At 42.7% G+C, this 25,055-nt stretch overlaps 2 protein-coding genes across 8 annotated transcripts in view; one reads left to right on the plus strand and one right to left on the minus strand.

Annotated features, from left to right (window-relative positions):
• Window positions 1–712, minus strand: part of Ermard (ER membrane associated RNA degradation) — a 40,223-nt gene extending 39,511 nt beyond the window's left edge. For 5 of the 7 annotated variants that reach the window (XM_027939384.2, XM_027939381.2, XM_071612842.1 and 2 more), the window contains exon 1: window positions 662–712. In XM_027939384.2, the coding sequence (XP_027795185.2) occupies window positions 662–667 (6 nt within the window). In that variant the 5' untranslated portion in view covers window positions 668–712. Of the gene's footprint in view, window positions 1–616 lie in introns of all 7 variants that reach the window. The other 2 variants (XM_071612843.1, XM_071612841.1) reach the window with 2 other exon arrangements.
• Window positions 121–25,055, plus strand: Dynlt2 (dynein light chain Tctex-type 2). Its single transcript, XM_027939386.2, has 4 exons — window positions 121–976; window positions 13,960–14,166; window positions 22,939–23,097; window positions 24,945–25,055. Exons 1-4 carry the CDS (start codon window positions 743–745, stop codon window positions 25,053–25,055), a joined length of 711 nt encoding a protein of 236 aa, XP_027795187.1. The 5' UTR covers window positions 121–742.

Raw genomic sequence — 25,055 nt, forward strand, 5'->3', positions numbered from 1 at the left:
CGGCCCCGCCCCCACTCGCTGAGGAGTAGCCTTGGCCCCGCCCCTTCCTCCCTCTGAGGAGCCTTGTGGCCCCGCCCCTTCCTCTCTCTCTCTCTCTCTCTCTGAGCAGCAGCCCAAGAGGCCTCGCACTCCCTCCCAGAGGAGAGCTGTGGCCCCTCCTCGACCCTCCCTCGGAGGAAAGGCCGGTGGCTCCGCCTCTTTCTCGCCCCAGGAGAGCCACGCGGCCCCGCCCCTCGCTCCCAGAGGATAGTCCTGCGGGCCCGCCCCTCCCTCTCCGCAGAGACGGAGGCGCGGTCCGTCTGCGGGGATGGAGAAGCCCTCGCCCCAGCCCTCTGGGGGACGCAGGCCCTTTCCCAGTCGCTCTGCGGGATGCACAGGTGCCGTGTGGGTGTCTGTCTCCTCTGGGGGAAAGCAAAACCCTCTTCAGTCTCCCTCTCTCTTCCTCTCTGCGGGGACGCACAACCCTTGCCGCCCGCCTCGGCCTCGTCCGCGCCATGGCAGCACGCCAGATGCAGGGGCGACCATGAGGACTGGCCAGCGGTTCGCGCAGTGCGCACAGCGTCCAGCCGTAGACGGGCAACCAGCCGACCCGCACACCCGCGCCCGCAGCTTTCACCTAAAGCGTCAAGCCGAAGCAACTGCTGGGCGCAGGCCCGCCTACCTCCATTACTTCCGGCTCCGCGCCTAGGCCTACGCGAATGACGCACGCCTCCCCCGCGTCGTCCGGGCCGCTGGCGCTCCCATGACGCCACTTCCGGCCTTGCGGGGCTCCGGCGTGAGACTTCCGCTCTCGCGAGAGGGAGAAGCGTTGGGAGGCGGTCAGGGTGGTCGGTGCTGCACAGGTCCCTCCTTCCTGCGGAGCGGAATGGAGAAGCGAGGTCGAGGCGCTAAGCCATCCCCCAGCCCGGTCCCTCCTGCGCAGCCGTCGCCGGGCCCCCGGAGGGATCGGAGACCGAGCATGTTCGAGAAGGAGGCAGTGAGTGCCGCCCGCCCCGTCGGTCCTCCTCGTGTCGGGAGCGCCCTGGCCCGCGCGCCCGACCTGCCCGGGCGGTTCCCACCTCTGAGTTAGCCGCTTTGCACAGAAGCGCGCCGTCGCCGGCCCAGATGAGCATATGCGTACCGTAGGTACATGGGGAAAAGCTGGTAGGAGAGACGTTTGGAGTGCTTAAGAATTAGCAGCCTCAGAATGGAAGGTTTATGCAGGGAATGAAATTGGATATTTTCTGCTAGCTTGATATTAATGGGAGCGTTCGTCAACTTTCATTCGTGGTAAAATACAGTATTTCCATATAAATGGATTTTGAAAATCATTAATATAGTTAGTTTATTGAGACTTGGAGGGGGAAAAAAATGCTCAAGGATACAAGACGTTAATGATAGAACTACAACCAGAACCTGTGTCCTGGAACTCCTGTAGTGGTTTCTCATCACACCTACATCATAGAACCCATCATCAGTAGGATTAATATGTAAATACAAGGCAGAACACAAAAGTTCAAGATCATTCCCAAGTTAAAAACAAAAAAGTGAGAACTCACACACAAATTCCCCCAAAAAATGCTAAGCCAGCATTGCAATTTCTAATGTCTGCTTGGTGGCTACCTTTTGCAAAGGAAGGAACAAATTAATAGAAGAAAAGTAAGTAGGCCACATTCACACAGAAATAAGACAAAGCACAACAAAGCTGGGAATCTAATTGTGTTGCATTTAAAACTAGATGTTCCCAAACTCTGCCTATTGAAAACTTCCTATACTGCAGACAAGAGTGACTGCTGTAAACTTATTGCCTACTAAAATTGAAATTTGAATGAGTCTCAATTCAAGAGGAGAAGACACGGAGCTATACTTGTATATAGGCTAACCTCAGAATGAGGAGGACATGCACCAAAGCAGCGTATGTTGTAGTGGCACCCCCTCCTCCACCAGTGCATCTTAATTAAGCTTCTCTAGAGACCCTCATCACAATTGTTCTTATTAACAAAATATCAGCAAAGATCTCTGCAAAAGGGCTCCTATTTCCTCTTGTCCTGCTTGGTCTTGCAAAAAACTAAATTTAACTGTGGACTTGATGGCTGTTACTCTGCTTTTGTGGTATAACCTGTTAAAATCTCTGACTGTTCCAAGAACTGGGATGAAAAGCAGTTTCTGAGAACTCAAAGAAAAAAATATATATACTTTTATGTAGACTTCTGCAAAAATGTAAACCTCCCAGCCGCCCCCCCCCCCCCCCCGCAAAAAAAGAAACTGGGTATAAAGTCCAAAGAATTGCTAGACTTGGGATCTAGAGGAGAATTTCATGCATGAGCCACACTCAGGATCGGCTAGCTGCAGTCAATAAACCTGCTTTCTGAAAATTCCTTGGGTGTTCAGCGTCTTCTGTCCTATATCAATATGTTATAAATATGATGAAACATAATCTTTAAAATCTAGTCTTCTAGAGGTAAGAGATTTGCATAGGCCAGTAACAAATCATTCTACAAATGTTCACTAAGTATACATAAGGACACTGACTTGTAGTCATTTTTAACTTTCAAGTAGTAGATGATTTCCGTATTTCTGAATATAGGAAAACTTAGGGATCAGTTTAACCAGTATGAATAGCTCTTCAGCTGTCCTGCATTCATGTCTTTTCTCTAGCGGTAGCACCTCAGTTTTTCTTCAGAGAACTAACTCATCCCCCATTGGAGAAAGTTTCAGTGGAATTGGCAGCCCCTTTCTTTACCTTGGGGTGAGGATGAAGCCCAGATTAGTCCAGTTAGATGTATTCTTTGGAATGATACAGAAAAAAATGATTGAGGTTGATCCAGATTGCAAATGCAAGCTGAAGAGCCCCCATGTGTCTTTCTGAGTCTAGTGCTAATCTTCTAGTCTACCAGCTACTCCTGTATAATACATTTTTGCTTTACAAAAATCAATTTCTACTGCTTGTAAAGATCTAAAAATTTAGATTGAAAAATTGATAGGTCTTGTATATATGCATTTGAAAACCTTAAACATTAGCAAATAGCATTGAGATGAACATTAATGACATTTAATGAGCAAGCTCATTTTATTCTGGGACTGTTAAGTAAGTTTGATGTAAGGAGATGCTGCATCAGTAAGTGAAGTAGTTAAACTCATCTTGGATTAGTAGATACCAAAAGGTGGATCATATTTCTAATTGAGTCTTTTTTTTTTTTTTCAAACCAGGGATTGAAGTTGGGTACTCAACCACTGAGTGCCCTATTTTGTACTTTGTTTAGAGACAGGGTCCCACTGAGTTGCTGATCACCTCACTGTTGCTGAGGTTGGCTTTGAACTCATTATCCTCCTGCCTCAGCTTCTTGAGCCACTAGGACTACAGGCATGCACTATTGTGCCTGGCTACATAATTGAGTCTTAAAAAATGAGTACAAAGACTGTTTCTTAAAAGAGTAAAATACTTTTAATAAAAGCTTACTAAACCAGGTGGCCAATCCTATACAGAAAGAAGAAATGACAGAGATGTAATTTTCAGAATAGTCTCAAAGAGTTAGTTTGAGAAAGTGCTTGTGCACCAAACCCATGAGAATCATTGCAATTGGGAGCTACTGTTAATAATACAATGGAGTTATATCCCTTCAGTATATTGTAGTGAAAAGGAAGGTGGCACTTTATTAAAGAAGCACTCTCAATAAACTTAACAAAATGACCCTTTTTAATAGATTTGGGGAGCAAACAATGCCTCTTATACAATTAAAAGAGGCATAGAAGAGGTGATCAAAATAACATTTGATGAACTTCTACTTGTAGCCAACTTAAAGTAACTCCTACCAGAAACTACTTGAAATGGTGCAGGAAATATATGGAGCATTTGGCTAGATGTCAGGTACTACAGGACAGAAATTTTGGAGAGAGGTAATGTGAGCCCCAATATTGCCTCCACCTTACTGCCTGATGAGTTTCCAGGCTACCTTAAATAGCATCAGACCTCAGAGGATCAGAAAGAAAAGGTGCATGAACAGCTTGAGAGCTGCTGACGGTTTCCCTGAGTCTTCAGCTTAGTCTTTCAATTCACTTGGTAAGAAAACCACCTGAGATCAGAAAAAGCATCACTCAAAAGGAACAGAAGTGAATACATTGACCCACACAAAATAGTTGTGCTCCCACCGATAAGAGCACTGAAGGTCCTAGGACTTTTCATGTCTTGGCATGTGGTCAGTGTAGTGTGAAGTATATCACCTCATTAGTGGGGAAAATGGCGAGCAAATGTCCAGATTTCCCTGGTCTGCCCTGGTGGAAAGCAAGACTGAAGAGGACCAAATCCTTCCCAAATCCCTACATCTTTGGAGAAAGGTAAACAACGTTTGTGGTAATACAAAGATAGCAAGGTGAAATATAGAGTCTGGTGTTCAAATAAATGTTGGTAGACTTACAAAGAAACAAGAAAAAAAATCCCAAAATGAGAAGAAACAAAAAAATAGGCCCAGGAATCACACAAAGATAGGATACAAGGATACTAAAGTTGTTTTAATAACAAGTTCCTGTATTCGTTTTAATCAAATTGAATCATTATATCAAAGCAGTTATGACAATTACATTCCATGTAACCAAGAATGTAGACAAAGATCAAGCGTGTCAAATCCAAATGAGACTTCTATAGTTGACAATGCAAAAATACAGTGTCAGAGATGATATGCACTTAATGGAATTAAAAGAAAGAATTAGTGAATTTAGAAAGAAAATATTAGGAGATGGCAGTGAGCTATACTCTAAATTCAAGTGGCCTCATATTCTTGTAATTTAAGTTTTCAAATGAAGAGAAGAAGGGACAGATAAAAATATATTTGATAAAAATGAGATCTCCAAATATGAAAACAGTAAGGCCATAAATTTAAGAGTCTCAATTCCAAGCACAAGAAACATGAAAATCATGTCAAGATATACTTGAACTAATGATTTAAAAATGTAAAGGCAACTAGGAAAAACACATGTACAGAACATCAAAACAACAGCAGACTTATTAGAACAATGCAGTTGAACATTATCTTCACTCAAAAGAAAATACATAAAGCTAGAATTCTATACCCATCTAAAATGTTTTGAAAACAAAGAATTCTCATTTGCAGTTCTTGATATAAGGAACGCAAAGGCATTACTCCATTCTAACAAGTAGTAAAAAGCTGAACAAACTGAAAAAATATTTTTAGATATGTTAGAGAAGTGAGGTTGTAGGACACCTTTGCTGCATCTTGAATTGGCGATGGACAAGTGATAGAATCACCGCACACCAGAACCGAGCCTGCAGAAACCAGGTTCAGGGTGTGGAAACCTGAGATGTAATTGGTGAATTGCTAGGAGTTAGGTGTTTTTCATTTTCAAAGTTAAAAATTCTAGAGGGACTCGGACATAATGTGGCCCTCTTGCTTTTTGGGGGATTTATCTCCAGAAGTTGAACCATAAATATCGCAGAGTACTCCCTCATGCTTCTGGCAGAGGAACAAGCAAAGCATGAACAGGTAACATTTTTAAATCCATCAGAATATTCTGTTCTTAACAAGAGTTGCCCTCAGGAGGAACTAGTTAATTTTCAGAGTAACTCACTGAGTAAAAGGAATTCTAGCCCTTACTAGCCATTCTGTTTCATTTAAGGGAACGTGGGGGGCACGGTGAAATTCATAGTCCAGATGCAAAGGCTCACTAAAAACCTGATCTAATCATAGGACTATGTAATGCTTCCTTTCCTCCTGTCCATTACCATCAAATTACTGGAGGCCCATTGACAATAGTTCTTTTTACCCAATCATGTATGGCTATAAAGAAAAAATTAAAAGGCATACCAAAAGATTAAAAAAAAAAGCCCAGCATCAGAAACAGATAAACAGATGGGGATTATCAGGAAATTTCAAACTGATTAATGTGTTGAGGAACATACTTCACAAAATAGCATAACACATGAACAATGGAAAAAAATCCTAAGGACCTCCCCCCCCACCCCCGCAAATGCTAGAGCTCAAAACTTCTAAGAGAAATGGAGATTATCTTATTACTTATTACTTAACAATCTGGACACAGCTAAGGAAAAACCTCTGAACTTGAGGATATATCAATAGAAACCTCCAAACCTGAAAAGAGACTAAAAAAGAATATTCAAGGACTGTGATAGAGCTACAAACTGTGTAAGTTAACCATAACAGAAATACCACAAGAAGAATAAAGAAAGGAACAGATGGAAGTATTTGAGAAATGATAACTGAGAATAATAGTTGATACCAAAACACAGATCCAGGAAGATTAGGAAATACAGAGCAGGAAAAATGCCAAAAATGAACGAACAAACAAAAAAAACTAAAACATGTAATTTTCAAACTAGAAAAATTAAACCAGAGGGAGAAAATAATACTTGGTGAAGATATAATTATATCCACCTCTCAGAAACAATGCAAGAAAGAATAAAGTGGAGGGGAAAATATTCAAAGAAGAAATCCATCAACCTAGAATTCTATATCCTGCAAAATTCTCCATAAATATAAACAATAAATAAGGACTTTCTCAGACAAATAATAATGGAATTCATTGCTAGAAACCTGCCTTGCAAGAAATGTTCAAAAAAGTTCTTTATAGAGAAGGAAAATAAAATAGGTCAGAAGTTTGGATGTACATGAGGAAAAGAATATCAAAGATGGAATAAGAAAAGGTCAAATAAGGGGCTATGGTTGTGGCTCGGTGATAGAGCACTTGCCTAGCATGTGTGAGGCACTGGGTTCAATTCTCAGCACCACATATAAATAAATAATAAAGATCCATTGATAACCAAAAAAATATTAAAAACAAGAAAAGCTCAAATAAAAACCTTTATTTTTATATTCTATGTTTTTAATTTTTTTTGAAGTTGTAGATGGACAGAATGCCTTTATTTTATTTGTTTATTTTTATATGGTGCTGAGGATTGAACCCGGTGCTTCACGCATGCTAGGCAAGAGCTTTACCACTGAGCCCCAGCCCCAGCCCTATTTTTCTATTCTTAATCTAACTGATTTGTTCAAAATAATAGCAATGGTGTTTCTAATTATACTTAATAGATACATAATGGATATATTACGTATATATATCAGCTTATGTGTGCTCATATATAAATGAGATGAATGAGACCAGTGATAAAAGGAGTGGGAGGGAGGAATTAGAATTATTTTGTTATTGTAATTATACTTCTAATATATTTAGTATTAGTTGAAAATGGGTTTGGGTTTGTTGTGTGTTTTCTAGAGTAACCAGAGAGAAGGAGGAGGAGGAAGGAATATAACTGATATGCTAAGAAAGCTGAGAAAATGGAATTATATGAAATTCTCAAAACCATAATATAAAGAAAAAGAACGGAAAACAAAAATAGGAACAAAGAAAAAAGGGCGACAAACAGAAAAGAGCCACAATATGTTAGATACAAATCCAGCTGGGTCCGTAACCACTTTGGATATCAGTGGCTGAATACAGCAATCTAAAGAGAGCAATTGCTAGTGGATTAAAAAGAGCATTCGGCTGGGCCTGGTGACCACAGCAGTAATCCCAGAGGCTGAGACAGGAGGATCGCAAATTCGAAGCCAGCGCTAAGCAACTCGGTGAGACCCTGTCTCTAAAAAAAACACAAAATAAGGCTGGGGATATGGCTCAGGGGGCAAGTACCCCTGAGTTCAATTCTGGATACCCTCCCCAAAAAAGAGCATTCAACTGTGTTGTCTGCAATAACCATAAAAATGTATAGATTAAAAGTAAATAAAAGAGAGATCAAGAGTGAGGCAGAAGGGGAGAACATGGGGAAGTACTGGGGGGAGAGTCTACCAAGTTATGCTGTTCATGTATGAATGTATGACAGTGAATCCTGCCTTTATATATAATTATAATGAAATTAAAATTATGAAAGGGAGATCAGGACAGTAACAAGTGAATGGGGAAGCAAAATGGAAGGTAATGGGAAATTAGATTGGCCAAATTTGTTATGTGCATGTACAGATATGATATAATGAATGCCACAATTACTTATAATGTAACAATTTTAAAAAGAAAAATGAATAGACTATCAAAGTGAACTGGGAGCAGCTATATTAATTTCAGACAAAGGAAACTGGAAAGCAAGACAAATTATCAGGAATAAAGTTGGGCATTACATAATGCTAAGGGAGACAGTTCTCCAATAAGAACATAGCAATTTTTAATAGGTATGTAATTTATAACACAACATCAAAATACATGACACAAGGGGCTGGGATTGTAGCTTAATGGTTGAGCACTTGCCTTGCATGCGTGAGGCACTGGATTCGATCCTCAGTACCACATAAAAAAATAAATAAAACAAAGATATTGTGTCCATCTACAACCAAAATTTTTTTCTTAAAATACATGACACAAAGGGAGAAGGGAGAAATGCATAAATTTACTATTATAGTTGAGACTTCAACACACCTCTATTAAAAATGAACAGATTCGGGCTGGGGATGTGGCTCAAGTGGTAGCGCGCTCGCCTGGCGTGCGTGAGGCTCTGGGTTCGATTCTCAGCACTACATAAAAAATAAAATAAAGATATTGTGTCCACCTAAAACTAAAAAATAATTTTAAAAAAAATGAACAGATTCATTTTGCAGAAAATATAAGGACATATTTGAACGCAAGAACACCATCAACAATGGTCATCCACTAATTGTTTCTTCAATAACCATAAAATACTCATTCTTTTCAAGCTTGGAGGAAACTTTCAGTAAGATACACCATAAAACATAGCTTCACAAATTCAAAAAGTAGAGATCACAACGACTGCTCTCATACCACATGGAATCAAACTGGAAATCAGTAATAGAAAGTTAACTGAATTTTAAAAATATATGGAGATCAAACAATACACTTATAAAATGCACATTTTATAAATTACCCAAAGAAGTAATTTCAAGAAATTTCAAAACAACATACCTGTAATTGTAACAACTCAAGAGATTGAAGCAGGAGTATTTCAAGTTCAAGGCCAGCCTGGGCCACTTAGCCAGATACTGTTTCAATAAAGGGGGGGGGGGGGGGCGGGGCTCAGGATGTTGCTCATTGGTAGTATCCCCTGGAATCAATCCCAATTACCAGAAAAAGAAAAAGCCCATGATGTCAGAATGCAGCAAAAGCAGTTCTTAGAAGAAAACTTTGGAATTCTGAATTGAATGCGAATATGAAACTAAGTTTTCGTCTTAAACTATGAAACAGAGCTAATTAAATTCAAAGTAAGCAGAAGAACTGAATTAAATTGAAAACAGGAACTCAATAGATTTTTTTTTAAAAAGTGTTTCATTGAAAATATCACTAACAGCAGTAAGCCTCTAAGCATGCTACCATGAAGAGAGGGTACAGGTCTAATATAAATACAAGAAATACTTGATGATAGATCTCGTGAACATGAAAAAGATGATGAAAGAATATTGTGAACAATTCAGTATCCACGTATTTGATAACATGGATGAAATGGAGCAATTCCTTGAAAGACACAATCTTCCAGATCTCACACAAAAAATAAATAGAAAATATCAATAGGCCTATAAAAATATGTTTAATTGAATAAAAAATTGAATCAATAAACTTCCAAAACACAAACCACCAGACCTAGATTGGTTAATTGATAAATCCTACCAAATTGTCAAGGAAGAAATTATTTGAATTCTCTACAATCCTTTTCAGAGGATAGAAGCAGAAGGAGTGCTTTTTCATTTATCCTGTGAATTCAGCATTACCCTGATTCCAAAGTCAGACAAAGACCCTATAAGTAAAGAAAGCTATAGACCAGTATCTCATATGAATATTGATGAAAAAAATCTCAAAAATATTAGCATTCTGGGGCTGGGGTTGTGGCTCAGTGGTAAAGCACTTGCCTTGCAAGTGTGAGGCACTGGGTTAGATCCTCAGCACCACATAAAAATATGAAATAAAGGTATTGTGTCCATCTACAACTAAACATTTTAAAAAATTAGCATTCTGCATTATGTTCAAAGGATTATATGCCATGACCAAGTGGGATTAGCTCCTGAAATGGAAGGATTTTTCAACATATGAAAATCTGCCAATAATACATCACATAAATCAACTAAAGAAATATACCATGAATATCTCAATTGATGATGAAGAAAAGGCATGTGACAAAATGCAACTTCCTCTCATTATACAAACACTGGAGAAATCAGGAAGGGAAAGAACCGAAAGTATTATCAAAACCGTGTATATGAAAAGCCACACCAAACATCTTACTCAGTGGTAAAATGTTTGAAGTGGTAAGAGGCTGGAAGTCTGTTCTCTAATATCAAGAGCAAGGAAAGGATATCTATTTTTCTATTTTTATTTAACATAGAACTGAAAGGTCTAGTGAAGCAATTAGGTAAGAAAAAATGTCTGGATGTTACAAAATGAAGGTCACCATTTTAATAGGCTAGAGCATTCATCTGGAGCATACTAGGCTCTAAGTAGACATCTCCTTCATGCATGTGGGTGTCAGAAAATGAAAATTGTGCCTGAAATCATGGACTTATGCCAAATCAATTCAGTTTTGTTATATTTTCAATCTGAGGCTATGAATGTGTTTTCTAAATAATTGTATTACTCAGAGACAAATAAAAGTAGAATACGTTTGGTGCAATGACGGATAATGTTTTCATAATGTTGGGGCAAGGATTATGAAAGGTCTTCCTTATGCCCCTGTGCCCCAGCTATTCAGTCACCCTCTCTGGAGGCCACTTTTGTTTCCAGTTCTTTCGTACCTTTTGTGGTATATTTGTGTATGTACGCAAAAAGACAAGTTGTTATAGTTTGGGTGTGAGGTGTCCCTCAAAAGCTCATGTGTGGGACGATGCAAGAAGGTTCAGAGGAGAAATGATTGGGTTATAAGAGCCTTAACCCAATCAGTGAGTTAATCCCCTGATGGGATTACTGAGTGGAGACTGAAGGTGGTGTGGCTGGACGAGGAGGTCTTTGAGGGCGTGGTTTTGGGGTATATATTTTGTATCTGGCAAATGGAATCTCTCTCTCTCTCTCTCTCTCTCTCTCCCTCTCCCTCTCCCTCTCCCTCTCCCTCTCCCTCTCCCTCTCCCTCTCCCTCTCCCTCTCTCTCTCTCTCTCTCTCCCTCTCCCTCTCCCTCTCCCTCTCCCTCTCCCTCTCCCTCTCCCTCTCCCTCTCCCTCTCCCTCTCCCTCTCTCTCTCTCTCTCTCTCTCTCTCCCTCTCCCTCTCCCTCTCCCTCTCCCTCTCCCTCTCCCTCTCCCTCTCCCTCTCCCTCTCTCTCCCTCTCTCCCTCCCTCCCCTTGCTGATCATCATGTGAGCTGCTTCCCTCTGCCACACTCTTCTGTCATGAACCTCGAGGAGTGCAGCTTGCTGCCTGTGGATTGAGACCTCTCAAACTGTGAGACCTCAAATAAGCTTCTCCTCCTCCATGGAGCAGGTTCCAGGGGAACCTGACCCTGTTCCATCTCTGGTCAGTTCCTCTAGTCAGAGCAGGGGAAAAGCTGACTAAAACACAAGGATTCATTTTTTCTGTTTACACCAAGTTGATAGCTAAGAGTAAATCTAGGATTTAGTGACTGCGTTTTCATAAAAGTTTTTTGTAACAGATTTTTGAGTGTTAGTCAGGTTTTCATTTTTGTGACCAGAATACGTGAAAAGAACAATTTATAGGAAGAGAAGTTTACTTTGGCTCATGGTTTCCAAGGTTCAGTACACCATAAACCGACTTCGGCTCTGGGCCCAAGATAAGGCAGAACATGGTGACAGAAGGACATGGCAGAGATGCTCCACTGAGGGCAGTCAGAAAGTAGAGAGAGGAGAGGTGAAGGCACAGGGACAATATATGAATCCCAAGAGCTTCCCCCAGTGACCTATTTCCTCCAGCCACACCCTACCTGCCTACAGTTATCCCCCAAGTTATCATCAGTCCATCAAATCAGATTAAATTATTCAGATTAAATAATTAATTATCATCAAATGAATTAATCCACCGATGAGTTTACAACTCTCATAATCTAATCACAAACTCTCAGGGGATTCTTCATATCCACACCATAATATTCCACCCTATCCTCCCAAAGCCCATGCCCATCACATAATGCAAAACACATTTCGTCCATTTCCAAGAGCCCCATAGTCTAAATAGTTCCAGCATTGCCCAAAAGTCCAAGTCCAAAGTCTCCTGAGACTCAAGGTGTATTCTTGACTGTGAATTCATGTAAAACTCAAAAGCAAGTTACATAGATCCACTCCATGCTGTCACAGAGTAAACATTCCCATTTCAAAATGAAGGAACAGGGACAGGAAGAATGGGACCAAGTCAGTACTGAAACCCAGATACCATGTCTGGCATCTAGGGCACATGGTGGTATATGTCCCATCTAAAGGATTTGGGCAGCCCCACCCCTTTGGTCCTGCCAGGTGCGGCCCACACGGTGTCTCTCTTAGACAGGCTCTGTCTGTGGCCAGTGTCATTCCTCAATAGTCATTCCATGTTATGGGCGTCTCTTGATCCCAGTAGAAGCCACTGTACCTTCCGTTTTCTTTCTGCATCTTCACACATCACCCTCTCAGGGGCTGCCTGCGGGGAACCTGACCCTGTTCCACTCTCTACGACCCTGCACTCCTGCAGAACCGGCACCATATGATGATACCAACATCTACTGCCAACTCGAGCAGTAGCCTTGCCCTCTTGGACCATGACAGCTGTGGCTTCTAAGTGCCTGAGTGGCTGAGCTGTTCTCCCGGGGAAACAGCTTCCTAGGCACCCCTATGTGAGCAGGGTGCCCCCAGGCTCTCTTCTCAAAGAAGTCTTCATTTTCATGTTCTTGAGCCTACCATTGGTGTGGTCTTGCCAATTCCTGATATATTCCCAAGACACCTTCTCTGTTGTCTGTGCGAAGTACTTGTCTCTAGTGGTGGTCATCTCATCAGCCACCACAACTTCTGTGGCTCCAGTTTTATATGCTCTTTTCTGGCCAAATTGCAATTTTAAAAAATCTCTCTCCTCTGCTTTCTGCTCCAAATTCTTAGAGTAACTGGGATAATAAGCCAGAGCGATACCCATGCCAGTGCCCGAATGATATGCTGCCTTGAAATTCCCCTCCAGATTGGTCAGTCCGTCACCTTTAAACTCAGCCTCACAGGAAGTCTCAGGACAAAAATGTACACCAGTTGGCCAGAATGTGACAGGAATGGCCTCAGTTTTCAATACTTCCTGAGCCTCTCAAACGTCAAGAACACAGTCTTCACTGTCTGCATTGTCTCTCAGCATTCTGCTTTTCTGAGTCCCACCAGAATCACTCGTTAAGCTCTGCTTAGAAAATTCTAGGGCTTCTCCTGCCTGCATCTCCAAACTTTTCCAACCTCCTCCTGAAAACTGGTTCCAAAGGCTTCGAAACACATGCAACAACCTCATTGCTCAGTACCAGTTTCCATGTGAGGTAGCTTTGTGTTGTCATAACCAAGATATCTGACAAGAATGACCTAGAGAAGGCAAAGTTTGCTTTGTCTCACAGTTTCAGAGGTTCACCCCATGGTTGACCAACTCCATAGCTTTGGTCCCAGGCTGAGGCAGAATACCATGGTGGGAGGGCAAAGCAGAGGAAAGTGTTCAGTTCAGGGAAGCCAGGAAGCAGAAAGTGACTCACCAGGGACAAAATATGAACCCCAAAGGCACAAGCCCAGTGGCCCACATCCCCCAGCCACACCCTACTGCCTACAGCTCTCACCAGTACAGCAGTCCTTTCAAATTATTGACCCATCAGATCGATTCTCCACTAACTAGGATATAGGTCTCCTGGTCATTTTACTTCTGAGCATTTATGAATTGTCTCAGACGAACGTTTCTGAGGGATTCCCTCATATCCAAACCATACCAAGCTCTGTGTCATGCCTATCCCACTGTATCAGGGTTATTCAATCTGAAATTGCACTTGACAATTTAAAAATTAATTTATCTCTTCCTCCCATCTCTCCCCACTTCAGTATGCCCAGATCTTAAGAGAAAGACTAAGAGATTCTTTTCATGATGTTCAATATGTGGAACCGCCGTTTGATGACTCTATCGCTGATATAGGTAAAGAATGGAAGAGTGCCCTGGCAAAATTAAAGTTTGCTAATTCGTATAGAATGGAGCCACTGAAGAAGTTCCAAGCTCATTCAGTAGAAACCAAAGTCCAGCAAATATTAATGGTAGGTTGGGGGTAGGTATAGTTTAGTCAAAGAACACTTGCCCGGTGTGCCCTTGGTTCAATCCCCAGCACCACAAAATAATCAAATAAGGATAAGTTGATAGATATATACAATAGTAGTATTTTATTAGGATTTTCCAGAAAAACTGTGTGTGTGTGAATTTATTATGGGAATTAGCTCATGGAGCTACAGAGGTCCAAAGGTCCCAACTCTGCTGAGTGTAAGCTGGAGGACCAGGGAACCTGGTGGCGTACTTCAGTTTGAATCCAATGGCCTGAGAGCCAGAGGAGCTGATGGCCCGACTCCCAGTCCCAGTCCAAGAACCTGGAGCAGCAGTGTCCAGCTCAGGCAGAGAGAAGTCAGCCTTCCTCCCTCCCTCACCTTGTTCAGGCCTAAACAGAGGACGACACTCACTCACATTGGTGAGGGTCATCTTATTTATTCAGTCAATTAATACATGAGTTTGCAATCTCTGGAAGCTTCCTTACAGACACAACCAGACATAACTTAACAGCGTTGGAGCTTAGCCCAGTCGAGTGGACACCTAAAACACAAGTCTACTTGTCAAGTGAGCATCCGTACAAATCTCCTTAAAACAAAGCCTATCCAGAGATGATCACAGTGTCAAAACTACCTAATGTGATACAAAGAACCTGTATACAACTGAACATCCAATGATTTCTTCCCCAGGATAGGAGACAAGGTTCTTGAGTGGGGTTCACACTTTTCTTATCCTGTAACTTAAATACTGTGATGTAAAATCAGCAATAATTTCATACTAATGAGAGTCAGTGTATTCCATGTTACATGACAAGGGAATGTGACAGGAAAGAAAATAAATACACTTCTTATTAATGTCTGTCCACACACATTCAGGAAGGGGGAAGTGCTCATGGCAGTTAGGGGCTTAGCTCTGTAACTGGTGCGTGGTGATAGCTGGTGTTCATAGCTACCTTCTGCCTCCACTTGTTACCCCTGCCTTCAGCAGGCCCCTCAGCTGGCCCTGGTTCTTCACCTGGCAGAGTTACCCAAGCCTTCATTCCTGAGGAATCTGGGCCATGTTCAGTTCTGTGTGAATTGTGCTGTTAGAGTTCTCCATGGACCTGACCACAGGACACCAGTTCGACTACCACACACTGAAGTGTCTCCTGTATTCCAGACATATTCCCCTTTCCTCTGTTGTAGAGGGGCCGTTCCCTCTGCAGTTTAGGATCAATCACCCCAGTCGATACCGTAGCTCCTCCATCTTTGCCTGTTCACCCAGAGGCATGAAGAGCCCAAAGTGTTCAAGCAGCATACCTTCCAGTTCATAGCTTCCAATCTAACGGAATCATGCTTATGTCTCCTGGTGAAAGCATTTGTTCTTCTGGAACTGAGACCTTTAGACTAGTGAAACATGAGGTTGTGCATACAGGAATCCGAAATTTTGCTAGTGGCTCATTGGCTTGCGGTTCATGATGGGCAGATTGCATGGCAATGTGGTGGCCCACGATCAAGTATTCATTCTCTCCAAAAGGCCCAGTAGCAAAACAAGGAGATTAGTTAGCTGCAGATGATGGCAAGGGCTTGTTCCAAATTCCTAAAGGCCTGTGATACAATTCTCCTCCGGGGCCTACACTGGACCTGCTGGATTATATGGGCCAAGTGGCCAAACATCTTGCAAAAGCCTGGACCTAGTGCAGAGCCATTTTTGGTCTGGACCCCACTACAAATTGGTGGCTTTGTGTGTCATTTGGTAAATGGGCTAGACTACATCAATGTTTATAGCAGCTCAATTTACAATAGCTAAGCTTCCGAACCAGCCTAGGTGTGCTTCAACCGATGAATGGATAGAGAAAATGTGATACATATATGCAATGAAATATTACTCAGTCATAAAGAAGAATGAAAGTATGGCATTTTCTGCTAAATATGGAACTGGAGATTATCAATCTAAGTGAAATAAGCCAATCCCCCAAAAGTCAAAAGCTGAATGTTCTCTCTGGTATGTGGATGCTAACACAAAATAAGTGGGGGGGGGGATAGAAGTTCATGGATTAGACAAAGGGGAATGAAAGGAAGGGAGGGGGATGAGAATAGGAAGGACAATAGAATGGATCAGACATGGCTTTCCTGTGTCCATGTATATACAGAATGTCAAAATGCACTCTACAAAAAAAAAACCCCAATAACCCTACCCCAAAAATGAAATGCAGGTTGGCCTAAAACAAGATTCTTCGATTTTGTGACTTAATATTATTACTAATACCAATAGTGTTTACACTAGTTTGAGTATCTAAAAGCTACCTTTTTCAGGTGAAAAGGATTCCTCTCACTATCTTTCCTAATAAAGGAATAAACTAATCTTTTTTTTTTTTTTTTTTTGGGTTTTAGAAAGTTTGCTTGGAGGCTATTATGGTTTAGATATGAGGTGTCCCCCAAAAGCTCACATGTAAGACTGTGCAAGAATGTTCAGAGGTGAGATGATTAGGTTATGAGATCTGTAACCTAATATGTATATGTATATACATATGTATATAACCTAATATATAATATATCTATAACCTAATAACCCTGATAGGGGTTCCGTGAATGGCAACTGAAGGCAGGTAAGGTGTGGTTGCAGGAAGTAGGCCACTGGGGCGTGCCTGTGGGGTTTATGTTTTGTCCCTGATGGGAGGAACTCTTTCTTTGTTTTCTGGCTGTAGAGAAAGGGGCAGCTCCTTTGTTTCTTTCTTTTTTTTTTAATTTTTTTGTTTGTTTTAATTAGTTATACGTGACAGTAGAATGCACTTAGATACTTTGATATACCATACATAGATGGGATATAATTTCTCATTTTTCTGATTATACATATTGTGGAATCACATTGGTCATACAGTCACATACATACCTAAAGTAATAATGTCTGTTTCATTCTACTATCTTTCTTATCCCCACATCCCTTGCCTTCCCCTCCTTTCACTTCCCTCTACCTAATCTAGGGTAACGCTATTCTTTTTTTTTTTTTTTTTTTGCATTACTATTCTTAGTACACATATATACCACAATTTTTGTATCTCTATTTGTATATAAAGTATGTTGACACCCAATTAAGTCTTCATACATGTACTTTGTATAATGATGTCCATCACATTCCACCATCCTTGCTAGTCCCCTGCCCCCTCCCTTTCCCTCCCACCCCTCTGCCCTATCTAAAATTCATCTATTCCTCCCATGCTCTCCCTCCCTACCCCACTATGGGTCAGCCTCCTTATATCAGAGAAAACATTCGATATTTGTTTTTTGGGGATTGGCTAACTTCACTTAGCATTATCTTCTCTAACGTCATCCATTTACCTGCAAATGCCATGATTTTATTCTCTTTTATTGCTGAGTAAAATTCCATTGTGTATATATGCCTCATTTTTTTAATGCATTCATCCACTGAAGGGCATCTAAGTTGGCTCCACAGTTTAGCTATTGTGAATTGTGCTGCTGTAAACATTGATGTGGCTGTGTCCCTGTAGTATGCTGTTTTTAAGTCCTTTGGGTATAGACTGAGGAGAGGGATAGCTGGGTCAAATGGTGGTTCCATTCCCAGCTTTCCAAGAAATCTCCATACTGCTTTCCAAATTGGCTGCACCAATTTGCAGTCCCACCAGCAATGTATCAGTGTGCCTTTCCCCACATCCTCACCAATACTTATTGTTGTTTATATTCTTAATAGCTGCCATTCTGACTGGAGTGAGATGATACGTCAGAGTGTTTTTGATTTGCATTTCTCTGATTGCTAGAGATGATGAGCATTTTTTCATATGTCCATTTCAGCTGTCCATTTCCCAACGGGTTACGCCCATCTCCTGAGTGACCATGAGAATCTTCCTAACAAAGTGAAGATAAAGGTCATGTGCCTTGGGCAATCTATTAAGGATTGTTCCAAAAGCTAAACCTAAAATCTCCCTGGCTTCGTGTGGAGAGAAGATCCTCCTGTGTTTTTCACAGATGGCTCCCCGCACTGACATATCCAAAAAGTGTGTCCCAGAGTAGATGGTCCTTGAGAGGAGGTCCTCGAGCCACCATTGGCTCTAGTTCCTCGTGTTGTTCTGTTGGTGCTGCTCTTCTGCACACTCCTCCACGACCGACGTACACTGCCAGGAGCCCTCCCTGTTGAGTTCTCCATTTCTGTGCCAGGCTTCTTGGTTGTTGTGAGGACATGGAGGTCCATGCCAGGGCACTCACACAGATCACCCACTGGGCATTGTCAATGGGTCTTTTCTTTATTCATATGCAGTGCTGTGGATGGAAGCCAGGGCATCACACATGCCAGGCAAATGCTCCACCACTGAGCCCCAGCCCCGCCGTCCTACTTGTTTTTGAAGCAGTCAGTAACTACCAGTGTCTTTGGGCAATGTGACTTTAATTCATTCTTAAAAGCTCCTGGAAAGCCATCAGTTGAAAGGAATGCCCGTGCAGACAGTTGATATTTTTTAATTTAATTTTTATTTATTTGGGGTTTTTTTGCACTACTTGCTAGAAAAGCTCTCTACCTCAGCCCAACACTATTTCACCTCATAATCATCACAGATTTTATGCCTTCTTTTTTCTTTTTCTTTTTTTAAAAAAATATTTATTCTTCAATTGTAGTTAGACACAAAACCTTTATTTTATTTATTTTTATGTGGTGCTGAGAATTGAACCCAGGGCCTCGTACATGCTAGGCGAGCGCTCTACCACTGAGCCACAACCCCAGCCCGCTCCCCCAATCCCGCCTTTTTTAAAAATTGTTTTTGTAGTAGTACATGAGCAGAATGACTTTATTTATTTTTATTTTTATATTTTTTAATGTGGTGCTAAGGATTGAACCCAGTGCCTCACACATGCAAAGCCAGTGCTCTGCCACTGAGCTACTGCCCCAGCCCCCCTTTTCTTTTTTTTTCTTGCAAAAAATTGGAGTGTGACCATCATTAAAGGTTAGTCTTAAAAACAGCTATTACTTAAAAATTATATTACCAAATTGCAGCTATTACTTAAAAATTATAAAAGTATCTTTAGTGCAAGATAAGGATGCAAGGAATACTTGTGAATACGTGTTAAGTACAAACAGAGTCACATCTTTTCTTCTTGACAGTTTAGCAAACATTTTTCCAGTTTGGGGAAAAAATATTAACACATTAGTTGTTGATTTGAGCATTATAATTGAAGTATTGCTTTTGAAAAAATGTACTGCAGTGTTGTGAAGTATGGACTTTCCCAGTTTACTGTCCTGTGCTTGGAGATTCTGTGCCCCTGTGGCGGTTGCCTTAGGACCCCTCACGTAAGACCCATGCACACACTGCAGCACTCTAAGGGCACCTTGCTGGCAGTGCACCGAAGGCAGATGTCCACCTGCCACTGTTGAACACTTGCTGCTCGGTGCACCTTCTCAGCAGCATTAGGAGCAGAATGGTGTCATGCCATGATTAGGAAATAAAAGGCTATAGACCAATTTTTGGATTGAAAACAAAAACAGTGCAAGGATTATGTGGTGACGATGACCCTGCAGTGAAAAGTGGTATTTTTAAACTGGAGTTTTTATCATGGCCATGCCACATGACCAGTTCACTCATCCGGAGGGAAGTGCTTCACTTACTCCAGCATTCATATATACAGAGCAGATGAGTTTCAGAATTTGGATCCAAGAGTGGAATGAATTTTATGTATTTGATAAAAACCAAAAAAACAGTGGGGACAGTTGTGAAAGTACCAACATGAAGCCAGCTCCAGTTTCCCTGTTAGATGACATGGTAAAGATGGGAACCTGTCTCTGATAGCCAAGTGCCTGACCAAGAGTCCTGGCCACTCTGTGCGTTCTGCAGGCTGCGGGACTGCATGTCTGCAGCACCTGGATGCAGGGTCTTGTGCTTGCTGTCTCAGGCCCTGAGGACAGTTGGTTTTGAAGGCAGGTCTCGTGCTGTGAGTGAAGGGACAGGGTGAGGTAGCACACGGCCCCTGGCCCCTGCTTCCCTTAGCCTATGTTGGCTTGTTTTTGTGTTTGTTTTGTTTTGTTTTCTAGTGGGAATTGTGGGTTTGGGGATTTGTGCTTTCAGAATTTCAACATTTGGGATTTTATTCTTTCAGGATTGTGATTTTTGGGATTTTGCTCTTTGGGGAATTTAGACTTTTAGGGATTTTATTCTTTGGGACTCTGGTGCTAGGGATCCCATCTGCTTATCTGGTTCTGACCTGCAGTGTCCTCTGGAAGGGCCAGGTGGGAGCAGGTGGGAGCAGGTGGCAGTGAGAGGGCAATATTCTATCTGCACTGTTGGTCGGGTGGACACGGCTTATGCATCACTTCCTATCTACCTTTGTTCTAGAATTGCCAGTCCCACCATATTTTTTGACTATATGATATTAGGAATAATGGCAACTTGTCTAGAATTTCTTCTTGCTTATGTAAATTAAGGTGGCTTAAGAAAGTTTGCCAGGCAATTGAAGCTATCTATAAAAGTACCTATGAAAATAATGCATGAATTTAGATTAGATCTTGGTTTACATAAACTCAGGGCAGGGGAACAGCTCAGTGGAAGGAAGACAGAGAAGGCAGTCCTGTGGACTTGGGGACAGGGAAAGCTTACTCCATTACCTATTCACTTTATATGGAAGGTGTTTGAGGCTTGCATGGAGCTCTCTAGGCAAGCTCACAGATGGGTATGAGGAAGCATCTGACTAAGTACAGGTAGCATGCTTGGTCGGCTGGCTACGGGGCCACAGCCTGAGAGAGACTGACTGCAAAAGGAGAGAGACAGTGTTCCAGCACGGGGGCCTCTAAGGTGTGTGCGTGGGGTGGGGGGGTTAACAGAAGGGAAATGTGGGGAATTTTGGATGCAGCTAGGATAATCCCTTGGGTTTAAGAAATCTATTTTCTAGTCAATCCCCAGAGTTCTTAAAATAAGGTGTTTAGGGTTTAATTGCCAATTCATGTGTTTACAGTTGCAGACAATTCTTGTGAGTATGTGAGTTGGATGTGGTGCCTCCCAAAGGCAGACATGCCTAACTTCACTGTTGCAGATAACAGAGGCCCTGGGACCTCCTCAGTGGCAGCGTGCCTGCAGGCACACCAGGGCCTGTGCTCCATTGCAGATGTCACAGGGTGATGGTCGTCAGAGCTGAGCTGGCCACAATGTCCTTTCTCGTGGTTCTTGCCATCACACCAGAGGAATCTCAGACATGCTGCTCAGAGTTGCAGGCACAAGTGTTTTGTAGGGATAAGAGAAAGGGCAAGGGGACACTTGGAAGGGAGAGAATGGGTCTCCTCAGAGAGGAGAAGGATGGTGTACCCCTCCTGCCCTCCAGCTTTGTTGGGGGTCCCAGAGCAGTTTCCAGAGTTTCTCCCAGTCCACCTCCCGCTGACAATAGGACAATATCCGACTTCCAAGTCCCCACTGGGCATGGTAGATATTCAGGACAACTCTAGGGCACTTTGGATCATGCTGACCAATTCTAGTAGGAAACTGTTCTTATAGATTTTACGGTTTGAGGGAATTATCCTTATCTCCCAAGTTCTGGGACTTGGTCTGTGTAAGGGTCACAATATTCGGCCCCCCATCACCCCCATTGTAACTTGTGTTCTTCTTGTCAACGTTTCAGACCTGTGTTTCTCCTGCAGATAACGCTTGTTTGCTCAGGAATGTAAGGCAGCCTATTGACTTAGGCCAGGCAGTGCTGCAGGTAAACTGCTTTTTAAAGAAAGCATGTGGGGGTCAGCACAGGCGGCTGCTTCCTGCTCCCAGGGCTCAAGTCTATCTGTTACTATCACCAGCATCAAGGGGGTGGGGAAGAGAAACAAACAACAACAACAACAAGAGAGTGAAAAAAGAAAAGAAAAAAGAAAAGGAAAGGAAACACTAGGGGAACAGCCTTGTCAAGTACCACTTTCTCTGCTTGTGTGTGGCCCCAGGCCGCCAGTTTAGAGAAGCCACACCCTGACCGGACCAGCCTGGAGATCAAGGTCCCAGTCAGCACCTGGGGTGGGGCAAGTTTCTCCCCAGACCAGCATTGGGAAGCTGGAGCCGCAGCCAGTCCCCAAGGGACAACAGTGTCAAAACCCCAGTTCCAAACCCCGAAGACTTCTAAGAGAGAAGGAAAGAAAGGAGGGAGGAGGGAGACAAAGAGACACGTTTATTTGGTTTCACATCCTGTGGAAGTGGCTGGTGGCAGTCCATGTGTCATGATCAGAGCCCAGGGAGTCACCTCCAGGTGTGGTTAGGTGGTCCAGTTCCGTCCACGAGGGACAGGATGAGTACTGCTGCAGCTCGCTTCCTCCAGGTCATAACCAACCTGTTAACCAGCACGAGTAGAAACCTTCCATGCCTTTGAACTTCCCCAGGTGTGAGAGGCCACAGGGGGTGGGGAGGAAGTGTAGGTTTTAGTTTGAGGAGACAGGGGAAGATGGAGTCACACAAGGCAGGCTCTGGTCTAAAAGCTAGATCTTAACAACATACGAATTACAAAAGGTGTCTTTTCTTCACCTATGAACTTCCAGAAACCTTTAAAAATTCCCCTTGAGTCTCCCTCATAACTGTTTGACAGAGTCTAGTAAACACCGACTTACAGCTTAAGTGTTGATAATGAAGAGCAATCGAATATGATTTAGAAGATCAAAATAATTTTTCAAAACTGTTATTGAAATAAATTGGTAAGTGTAACATTTATTTAATCTTATTTTGTCTCAAATATGTTTATTTTAACGTGTTATTTAGATGCATGTTTTATACTTTTTTATTCAAAAATATTTGTTTTGAAAATTAAAGTATTTTTCTTAATTTTTTAAAGGAACATCTTAAAGATGTCAAATATGATGATAAACTCTTCTCTCATTTGTCACTTGAATTGTCAGACCGAATACTATCAGCAGTCAAAGAATTTGGGTATCACCGTTATAAGTTCATTATAAAAGTATTATTTATTCAAAAGACCGGTCAAGCAATAAACGTAAGTACCCACAGACCCTGCACCTGCCTGTAGAACTGTGAGGTGTCCCCTCCCGAGGGTCTGGTGTTCACAGTGATGATCCCCAAACACTTCAGGGTCCTGAGGTGCCTCTTCAATGCAAGGATCCTTTTGTTAAATATGCTTTATTTTACTGTGAATTATGTGAAAAGTACTAACCTAGATGTAACATTTTCTATTGATGATTTATTAAATTGTAGAGTTACCCTGTGTCTCAATCATACCAGCTTAATATCATTTAAGTTAATTAACCAGTAAATTTACTTGCGGTACTAATGTATGTTGGGTACTGAGGAAAATACAAAGAATTATAAGACATGGGCCAGGAGTTCCCAGGAGCTTTTCTCCAGTCAAGGAAATGAAGTGTTCCAGTTTAGAGTCTCAGGAAGCAGTGCCCTGGGTACAGCAAGCACTGCAGGAGCCTGGGCTCCCGGTCCAAGGTGGCCCTGGGGCTGCAGCACCGCAGGCTCAGGACAGATGCCAGCTGGAGCAAGGCTGTGCGTATCATCACGATGATAGACCGCTAGGCCTAGCAAGTCCAAGCCTCCGGGGAACTGGTTGTGAATGTGCAGGAGCTGGTGAGAAAAGGGGTGAGAACCTGTGTTTCTGCACCGTCTGCAGAGGCTTCACGGGGGACGGAACTGCATTCTGAAGCACAAGAAGGATGTGGGCAGGTGAAGGTGCTGGCCACGCAGAGCCAGCAACAGAGGCAGTCCTGGCTCCCCAGGGAAGTTCTGCCACAGACAGCACCCAGCACACATGGTGAAGCAACAGGAAGGTCTAGATGGTGTGGAGTACCTAGGGGGAGTTGTGGTGGGGTGAAATGAGGGTACCAGAGGGCTGCTTGGGATTGCCTAGGGAAGGGAAGGTCCTCTGGTGTCCAGATGAGGAGGGGGACAAGCTGTGCCAGAGACCCCTGGGAACAGTCCAAGCTGAGGGCACTTGGAGCCGAGGCAGGATGACCTTGGCCTGCTTCAGCTTGTGGAGAGCAGTGTGATGAGGGGACAAGAAGCTCCCCGGGATTTAAGAGTTTGACACAATCGGCAACTGTTCACTGAACCATGGGGCAGCTCAGCCTGAACCAGCTGCAGGTCTCTGGTGACTCTACTGGGCCTGGAAGTCCCAGAGCCCTCTCACATCTCAGCACGTGTGATGGCTGCTGCTGACGGGGGAACCTAGGCTCCCCAGATGAGAGTGACCATCTTCAGGGGATGGAGCAGGTTTCCTATCTGGCTCTCCAGGAGGGTGAGAGCAGAGAGTGAGACCTCTGGGGGAGTCACACAAGGCCACATTTTGTTCACAGCAGATAACAAGGCCAACTCATACTCAAGGGGTGAAGAAATAGAGTCGACGAAGAATTTATGGCCATTTTAGATCCATTACCGAGAAGCAGGCTACGGCGCTACATGTGAGGCTTTGAAAACAGAGAGAAACTGGGATTCCAGGGGGTGCCTGCCTGATGGTATCAGTTGCCTGTTGCTGCTTCTCCAAGGCAGGGTCCTAACAGGCTTTGGATGAAATTCTTCTAAGAGTGGAAAGTAGGATTCCTTACCGTGGTCTGTACTACAGTGGAGTAGGCTACATACAGAGCTGCTGGGTCCCCACTTAGGGCTTCTGACCCTGCCCCAGGACACACTGCACCAGACTGCCAGCCTTCAGAGAGGAGAAAGGGACTGAGCAGCACCACTCTGGGTCTCTTCATGAGAGGGAGATACAGCCTTCTGAGTTGTAGGTGCACTATTAAAAAAAAAAAAAAAAAAACTAGTGTGGATTTTAAAATGACTTCTTAATATGCTCAAATTGGTCTTTTAAAAAAATTTCTCTCGCAGATTGCCAGCAGATGGATCTGGGATGTTGCTTGGGACAGCTGGGTAGAAGCGAAACACGAGACGGAGTCTTATGTGGCATTGGCCTTGGTATTTGCTCTTTATTGTGAATAG

The sequence above is a fragment of the Marmota flaviventris genome, chromosome 6 (assembly GCF_047511675.1).
Source record: "Marmota flaviventris isolate mMarFla1 chromosome 6, mMarFla1.hap1, whole genome shotgun sequence".
Lineage (NCBI taxonomy): Eukaryota > Metazoa > Chordata > Mammalia > Rodentia > Sciuridae > Marmota > Marmota flaviventris.

Bases quoted from the DNA above. Each gene is read 5' to 3' on its own strand.
- Dynlt2 (XM_027939386.2), top strand. From the start codon at position 743: ATGACGCCACTTCCGGCCTTGCGGGGCTCCGGCGTGAGACTTCCGCTC. The intron at 977-13,959 runs GTGAGTGCCGCC...TCCCCACTTCAG, and splicing joins GCATGTTCGAGAAGGAGGCA to TATGCCCAGATCTTAAGAGA. The intron at 23,098-24,944 runs GTAAGTACCCAC...TTTCTCTCGCAG, and splicing joins AGACCGGTCAAGCAATAAAC to ATTGCCAGCAGATGGATCTG.